General features: G+C 42.8%; 1 protein-coding gene across 1 annotated transcript in view; it reads left to right on the top strand.

Annotated features, from left to right (window-relative positions):
- LOC111233910 (TSC22 domain family protein 1-like) overlaps positions 1-9,040 on the top strand; it is a 32,913-nt gene extending 23,873 nt beyond the window's left edge. Inside the window, exons 2-3 of the mRNA XM_022761829.1 lie at positions 8,674-8,710; positions 9,017-9,040. Coding sequence (XP_022617550.1) covers positions 8,674-8,710; positions 9,017-9,040 — 61 coding nt within the window. The remainder of the gene's footprint in view (positions 1-8,673; positions 8,711-9,016) is intronic.
- Positions 9,041-9,301: the final 261 nt, after the last annotated feature.

Raw genomic sequence — 9,301 nt, 5'->3', positions numbered from 1 at the left:
ACGTTTTCTAGGCTATGCTTTTCCTCCTGTTTAGCTGCAGAGAAGAGAGCTCAGTTTCTTTTCAAGTCAGCCGGTCACATTAAGGTTCTTATAGTATTTCTCTGTTGTTTTTGCTTAATTAGATTTTCATTCATTTAGATCTGTTTAAATAATACAAAGGAAAACAATAAGATTCTTCTGTTAGGGTTGTCCTTGAGCAAAATCTAATCAATTGTGGTCTTTGATCTGATGTATATAAGTATATCCATTCAAAGGAACCCCCCCCCCTCCCCGTTCTCAGGTCAGTCTGATCCCAGATCTTGACCTCACAGCGGCTGGCTGACTGGCTGGGTGGATCAGACACTGCATGGAGGCACATCTCCTGCTCTTGTGTCCAGATGGCACTTTCGCAAATCCCATTTCATTGACAAAAGGTGTTTTCTTAAAGCTCGCCGCCGCGGGTACAGGATGTACTGTGAGGCCGAGGGATCACACGTGGATTAACCATGTCTATTTGTGCCACTGCCGATGTTTGGAGGCACAGATATAGAGGCCATTATTTACATTGTGTGCTATCAATAACATGTTTGGGCCTGATGGCATATTGAGGTTGTTTTATATTGTATCTTTACACACTATAGTAGTAAACAATGATTTCATTGATTTGCTGTTTTCTCCAACTTTTATAAAGAAGTTTTTATTAATAAGTAAATTAAAAACTACATACACATATCTACACATCCTCCCTCTACTTTTAACCAACTGTTTCCAGACATACAAAGACCTTTCTGCCCCAAAATTGACCCCAAAAAATCCTCTTTACACCCCCTTAAGTGGACCTCCTTCTGTGCTGTTGTTGTAGTCCTCATTGCTGAGAAAGCAGGTGGCCTGCTGGTTAAACCCCGAACCTCCAGACTGTCAGCAAGGCTCCCCCCTCCTGTGGGCCCCCCCCCCCCGAGATGCTACATGGGGATTAACTTGTCCAGTATCCAGGCATCAGAAATACACTTTGTGTTTGTGCACACGCAGAAAGAAAACCTGTTAACAGCTCCCTCATCGCTACAAAATCCCAAATATACACCGGCTAACGCCTGATTTTGTAGCTGCAGCTAAGAGAAAAAGATCCAGCGTAGAGGATCAGACCACATGGCATCTTCATCAACATCACGTCTTCCATTTTAACTCGGCGAACATGGAGACTGCTTTGTCCAAATTACAAGCTGACACACGAATAGACCGCCTGTGGAGTCTTGTTTTCTGTCACATGTACACACACACCAGCACACATGTTCGCTCATTATCAGCGCTCACTTTCAACTCGAGACATCTCTGCACCAATCTGAACATCCAGTTACACGACATGTGATGCCAGTAGGAGAAACCCTCGAAACATGCGTGCAGAAATTCCTGGGAATTTAGCGGCTCAACCACGCTGGCCACAGTTAATTGGATGTCCAGCTGATTGAATGAAGAGGGCTACATGAGGGTCATGTCTGTGTGTTTGGGAAGCAGCTGGAGGGAGGCGTGAGCACGTGGCTGTACTTAAATAGAGCATGAGAGAAAAGAGTCATGCTGTCTTCCTGAAAGGTTACAAATTAAGAAACAAATAGCCACTGACATGTATATACTGTTTTTGATGGCTGGTGCACTCCAGGAATTGTCTTGTTTTGTAAGCAGGCCTCGCTATGCTTCAAAGTAAGAGCTTGTCAGATGAGCACTTTTCATAAATTGAATATTTAGCAGCCGTCAGAGTCAAACCTTTGTGCCAGTCAGACTTGTATGTTAGTGTTCCTTAAGGCTTTATTCCATTCAGATATGCCAAGACCATTACAGAGAGCTCGTGTTGATATCTTTGCTTTGCAACCCGCAGCTTCCGAATGACATCTGGGATTAGGTACCAAAGCTGTCGTGACCAATATGTAAAAATGTATCATGATCTGATGCAACTGCATATCATTCAGACTTCCATGTTGAAAGTGTTACGGACTTTGTAAGGGAAAGTGACCACATCTAACAACGTCCCAGCTTCGAGCACAGCACCTGGGTGCACGCTTTCCACTTTATTTTAGCAAATATTTGGCTCATCTTTACTTGCCCCTACTTCCCTGCCTCCTGCATGTGCATATAACATGAATTATTTATTAAATCAAAGGAGGAAAATGCCCATAAAAATAGGACTTGAGCGAATCTGAAAATGTTGATTTCACTAATGCAAGTGCTTTGAATTTTTGCACACTTTCCCAAACACACACCCACGCGGCTGATGATTTTTTCATGGGGATTTAATATTTTGCCTGAGTGTGTGTCTATGTGTGTGTGTGTGTGTCTATGTGTCTGTGTGTGTGTGTGTGTGTGTGTGTGTGTCTGTGTGTGTGTGTGTGTTTGTGCCCACAGGCACTGCGGCAGGTCCGTTCTATGGTATGCTCCTGTCCTCATTTGTCCTCCATCCAAAGTCACATTTCTCAGAGACACGTGCCCCCCACCCCCACCCACCGCCGAGCGAGAACCCTTTGAAATCTCAAAACAAACCACAGACGAAAGCACGGAGAGGGAGGCACATAGCTCGTTCCCCCACTGGGTAGAGAAGGGGATTATGGGGGATTACGGCCCTCTCTTATCCTCCACTTTTCCTCCCCTCAGCACCTTCTCTCGCTCTCTATGAGTTGTCAAAACAGGAAAAGTTTTCCTCCTAAAATCTCCATCGCTACGACCGTGCGAAATGAGATTCTAGACACGCAGAGGATGATTTTTCTCCACTCAGCTGTCTGTCTGAAGTATTTTGTTATTCTGTCAGTCCGGTTCGACTGGTTTCCTGCATCATTATTTTTTTTCTAGCAGTGTCGTCGTCAAAGGCAGTAGCATTCCTGGTGTGTGTTAAGCATCTGCTCGATGATTTGTAACAAAGACAAAACAATAACCACCCCCATAACAAAATGTGTGTGAGGAGACAAAGATTTTAGGGTCAGTTTCTCAGTTTTTGTTGTCTTATGTGTCATTTGTTCTCAAGCCGCTTCACACTGTAAAACCTGCATTAACAAGAATACAGCTCATCAGTCAGGGTAAAGGTGAACTAGTAACTCTAAATGACACTTTCATGCTCTTCACTTTCAGTCTGTGTTTGTTTTGGCTGACATACTCGGAGTTTTTGTCTGCGTGCGTGAGTGTGTGAGTCTTTACCGCGCAGCCAGACAGTCATTACACCACAGCTGAACTGACACAGCAGGAGAGACAACAACAGGCACAACAACGCTACATTCACTTAAAGAGCTTTCCGCTTAATCAGGTTGTTTATGGCACAGACTGTTCCAGTTTATTAGAAGGACGCTTGAAGGACTTTAAGTTTATGAGGCAGACGGTAAATAAAGTGTGTGGTGTGAAGGGTTTTTTGAGGTTGTATCAGAATAAGTGTATAAAATGATCCACAGTGTGAAATGGTAGACGGACAGAAGTTGGTATAATGTTATATTCTGCACACAATAAACTACACACCACACACAAGTTAAAACATCTTTTAACAATAGCTTGACCACAACGTCATATTTGTGTCAGCATTTTGTCTGACCTACAAAGCACTTTGATTATCAAATACACTACGAAACCAAGTCCCGCCATCTCCACGTGTAAAAGCAAAGTGCATGGGGGCTGTAGTCAGAGTTTGGAGGGCCGAGTCTCTTTGTTTTAAGCTTCGCAAAGACCAAAAATGCACGAGCGAAAAGGTGTAAACAATTATTAAACCTGTTTGTTTGCTCCAATGAAAACTGCAGTTGTTAGCCAGTCCAGCTAAGTAGCTGCAGTTGCAACCCTGCATTAAGGCCAAGGAGCCCATAATTAACTGACTGCAGGTTACAGGTTAAACAAGACTAGGTCACAGTCTAGTGTGGTAAACTGCATACGTGCTGTGTGAGAATGAAAAGCTTGAGAGACGTGGACGGGGAATAGAAAACAGATAATGGCCTCACACTGTAGTATCAATAGTAATTGATTCTCATCCCTATATAGACTGACTGACATCAACTGTTTCATGAAGTAAAGTGCAAGACAGTCTGTTCCCTGGCTGACAATGTGCTGACCAGCAACACTCAGAGGGCACGCACGGATGCCACGGCGCCAGCGCCAGCGTTAAGAGTGTCCTTCCGCTCTCCTCACATAGACACATCCACTCAGCACTCACACTTCAGACTGGAGGAAGGAGAAGTCCCGACCTCGCGTGACACAGTAACGTGACCTAAAAAACACAGCACATCTCAAAAATAGCTCGAACACTCAGCAGGCGTCGACGATGCCTCTCGTTGGCGCCGGCGATCCGAGCGAACGTGACCCCGTCCAGAAAGACGTTGTCTTGATGATCTTTCAAGTTGAACCAGTGCAGCGTTGTGTGCTTGAAATACAGACTTTTCCTTTGTGCAAATTCACCACAGCTGGTGTTTTTGAGCAGGTGCGCACCAAATGGCCGACGAAGCCCGAGGCCTCTCAAGGAAGCAGGAGCAGAGATCTGGTAAAACTCTCCCTAGATCAGCCTAGATACCGAAAAGCTTTGTTTGAATAGGTAAATAAGGCAGTTGAAGGCATCATCTGTTTGGCATATGCCTGGCTGTGCTGACACGTCTGCAAGAAGGTGCAAAGCCCTTTCACAGAAACTCACAAATCCTACTTTTTGTTTGTAGAGACGGAGAGTGGGTGTGATCAGTGTGCAGATAATTTGACACAGCAAAGTAAAACAAGCCCTATCCCTAAGCATATTTACTCTGACATCATCTTTCCTCCAACGTTGCCTCTCGGGTGCTTTCACAGACACAACAGAGCTTACTTAGCATTTGGTTTTGTAGACGCAGTGCTGCTTTGGGAGTCATTTTGTTGTTCTCCCTCTCGCAGCTCATTATAAACAGCCGTTTTAGTCAGATGGGGCTGATCTGGGTCAGTCAGTCGTGCAGGCAGACACACTGGACTTAAATTCACTCTCTAAGCTGCCGCCTTTCATTTTCAGAGCGTCTGAAACCCTATTCCTGTATATCCTCCATGCCTTCGAACCCCCACTCAGCCCATGTCTGGTACATAGTGTTCAACCACACACATGCAAATATAAACACGCACACAGTCTGAGGTCAGCTTCTATCATTGCAGTGTTTCCTGTTTGTTTCCTAGCAGGAAGAGAAATCAGCAGCCTTCTCTTTCTTTCACATGTCGTCCTTCACTTCTCACGTCACTCTCATCCCCACTTCCATCATCTTTTTTTAAAAGGGCAGTGGGAAGACACGCAATTTCTTCTTTTTTGTGGGCAGTCAACCCATCCACCACTATCCCCAGGACCAAATAATTTACACTCATTAAACTGATCTCAAATGGCATTTTCATTTTAATTCTTTTCTCCTTTTTCCCTCATCTTTAAGCCGATATAATATCATGTTTATGAGAAGGGTACAAAAAGTCTCAAAAAGACATCTGCGTGCAACACAACTTCCATATTCAGAGCCACAGTATCAGAAAGTTTCACTACAGCACCTGTCATGCACTTGAAACCTCATGTGGGAAAGGGAATTTGTTTTCATTAGAGCTAAATGTGAATTATTTTTCCAATTCCCCCTGAATCTTTAAAGTGTGATAGCAGGTGACTTTATAAATAAAAATTTATTATAAATAATAAATTGTGGCAGCTCTAAAGATATCTCGACCACAGGACCACAGGTGTCGGGTTGAAGCAAGACTGCGGACAACAAAAAATTATTCTAGTGCAATTTTGTTTTTGAATTTTAATTAAATACACGATACATCAAGAATCCCACTCGAAACTTAACATCTAAATAGAACGTTGTTATTTTTAATGTTAGTTGCACAGTGTGGGAAATAACTGAAAATAGTCTGGTTTCTGAGCTTTCGTTTGAATGATTAGATAAAACCATCACCCCCTAAAATCCTGGATGTGTTTCTTTAAATTCTTTCCTCCTTAAATCTGCGGGTCCATCTCACGTTTTCAGTCGGGCTCCAGGCAGCAGACAGTGACACGTGGAGCCAACATCAGCAGGAAGAAAATGCAGGCTGAGGCAAGAAGAAGAGAAGAGCGCACACAGGCACACACGGGCACACACACACACACACACACACACACACACACACACACACACACACACACACACACACACACACACACAGAGGTACATGCAGTCCAAGTATGACATCAAAAAACAAAGTCTTTCTGTTGATATCATAATTCCTGCAATTAGTATGTTACATAACTTTACATTCATTTGAGCCAATTAAAGACATGTGACCTTCAGCTATGCAAAACTTACCCCAGCTGATCCTAATTTACTATGATGAACTGATGATCAGAAAACGGGTTGTGAGACGGGTACAGAAATCCCAGTTTTGCTTTCCTCCTTGGTTCAGTTGGAAGATCTGATCACAGCAGTCAAACATTTTAAAGGAAGTGGAAGGTCTTGGTTTGGGCACAAGCTGCATGAACATCACTTGCCAGCAAGCCTGTACACAGTATTTCACTGTTTAAAGCAGATGGCATGGCAAAATTAACAAAATAAAAGCTTATTTTAAGTGTAAATCTAAAACAGTGCTAATAAGAAGGAGGGTAAGTGTGTCACTCTGCTTGATTATGTTCCCAATACAAGGTTTCTCCTTACTTTACTTCCCGTCTTTATGTACTTCAACAAGGTTTACTTGACCTATCCATCCTCCATTGACTCTTCATCACGAAAGAAGAGGAAAACAACAACAGAAGCAAGCAAGAGACATTTACTTCCTGTTCTGTTAAATAATCACTACAATACAATACAGTAACAGATATATACATAGGCTGAGCTGCTATTTGGGTCAACCCCACTGTGGGCTACACAGTGTAGTAACCCACCACCCCTCCTCTCTTTAACTGAGGGGTTTTAGGCTTTGAGAAGTACAGGGTGTTCCAGCAGAGTCTTTATATGGAATACAGCTGATTAGTATGTATTCAGCGACAGACACACACGTGCTTGTTTTTGATATTTCCACCAGTGTGGTTGTGCAGTAACACTGTGTCCTCAGCGGTCCTCCTACAGAACAGGTGCAGAGCTGCATTAAATATGAGCGTCAGTCGTGGGACACAGAAAGCCTGCAGTGCACGAATATGGCATGAAATTACTGTTATTATATAGCAGAACACATTCCCCCTGTGGAGATCTTTTTTTAAGAGTTTATGAGCCCTTATATACCTGATTCCATCTTTATTTTCCCTCATAAAACTGTATACTATGAAATGTTTAAAAGTAACTGCCAGTTTATATCTGCATTTAAAACTCCTATAATAAGATCACTGGAAAAAAAAAGCTTATTAGAGGGCTACGCCTATAGAATCTGGTGTTGACCATGACCAACGTTTCCTCAACTCTTGGCATCTCTTATAAACCTATTTTCACAAAACATCTCTAGAGTCATAAATTCAATTCGTTCAAGAAATTTCGAAAAAAAATGTGTAAAGTCTAACCAACTTGGCGAACTGTGTCCTGTATGCAAAGTAGGATGTGTGGTCCCTGAGCCATGACTGGCTGTAGCTGCTGGAGGCGTCCCCGCCGTCTTCGTTAGCTGAGTTCTGATTGGAGCGGCACCTGGTCCAGCCCCGCAATCAACCTGACATCATTTGGGACTGAGATTACAAAAGCCTGGCCAGACTTAAAGTTCGCGAGCACGGCTGATACACACAGCTAGCTAGCTAAGGCTTTGGCTAGCTAAGGGCTTGAGCTTTTGTTGACCTTTTGGTGGTTGCTGAATCAAACTTTGTGTATTAGTTTTGAGGTACACATTAAAGCAGGAACAGGGGTGCTGTTTAGTTTGTTTTTTAATGGACAGAGCAATCAGAGAGGTTTTATTTTCATTTAAGATTTAGAAAGCTAGTTAAAACTCTTGTTTATCTTGAGTCCTCCTCTTCCCCCTCTTAGTTAGCTTCATTTTGAGCTCGAACTCTTTAGCTTACTTACTTACTGACGTACTTACTTACTGATGTACTTACTGACTTGCTTTCTTACTGACTGCATTGTCATTATACCATTTTAATACCTCTAAAAGAAACCTCACAGTTCAACTTTTGAAACACCCTGCGCCTCCAGACTAACTCCTATCTCTTCTTGTCTCATCCAAATGTTCTCAGTATAGATCTAATTTGTCTCCCTCATCCAGTGTACGCATAAATACTGCATTTGTAACTTTAGAAACGTGTGAATTGAAGCTGAGTGCAACTCGCACAAACTCAGGCTGATAAATGTGCACAAAGAGACACACACACGCATGCACACCAGTCACAGAGGAAGCTTTGAGAGATGGCAAACTAAAGCAGGTCAGTGTTTCACCTGCAGTCACGATACATCAGAGTGTGGGCAGAAAGTGTAAAATACTGAAGATCTCAAGGGATTTAAGCAACAAACCCACTGCTCTCAGGATTTTTACCCGCTTACTATTGTGTTTTGTGGCTGTATTTAATATGTCAAAGCTAATGTGACATAGCTGCTGTCATGACTCACAAAGAGGCTCCTAATAAGAAGACAGCGATGTGATAGCAAAGCTTGCAATGCGACATGTTTTTAAGGATTATTCTCTCTTTAGCTGCTAAGTGATTGACATGAAGTGAAGCCTTATGTAATGCACATGCTGGTATGTAACACCTCAGCGCAATGACACAATGACTAAACTGAAATTCTTTTTGTCTTCCTCATGCAGTTGGTTTGTGGGACCTGCAGCCGCCCAGATCCCTGATGCTCTCCTTAAAAAAACAAAACAAAAAAAAAACTCACCAGCAGGAAAAAGAAAAAAGGCAAATATTGGCGTCTAAACACCCACACACACCTGGTGTACAGTGCTAAGTGGCATACAAGCGGCCTCTTCACAGAAAGGAGTTGAAAAAAAGGCTGCAAGGTTTGTTTGCATGATGTGTTTATCTAAGTCTGGAGCCTCTTTTTAAAGTGCCGTTAGAGAAATACAGCCATACTGTCCAACTTATAGCGTGTGACCTCTTCTTTCTCATTTTTCAGGGGCTTGTTTTACAATGTCTGTTCTCATACAGAGGCTGGATGAATCTAAGATGTGACTGAACCTTTTAAGAAATGATATAAGGTTTGTTTTTCTGTTCTCAATCACATACATGTAGGAACATGTTAGGAACAGAACAGTGCGGATGAAGGGGAAGATGTTGTTCATGTTTTTCATTGGCGATGTTCAATGCCCTGTAAAACCCCCCCCCCACTACAGAGTGATAAAACTGCAGCTGTGGTTTCACTGTGCCTGTGAGAGGGGAAATGAATAGGGAACAGTATGTACGGGACGTTTCTACATGTGAGAGAGAAGAAGA

The sequence above is a fragment of the Seriola dumerili genome, unplaced genomic scaffold (genome assembly GCF_002260705.1).
Source record: "Seriola dumerili isolate Sdu_G_001 unplaced genomic scaffold, Sdu_1.0 BDQW01000019.1, whole genome shotgun sequence".
Lineage (NCBI taxonomy): Eukaryota > Metazoa > Chordata > Actinopteri > Carangiformes > Carangidae > Seriola > Seriola dumerili.
The sequence above is the reverse complement of the archived record's forward strand: the minus strand, read 5'-3'. Positions and strand labels throughout refer to the sequence as shown.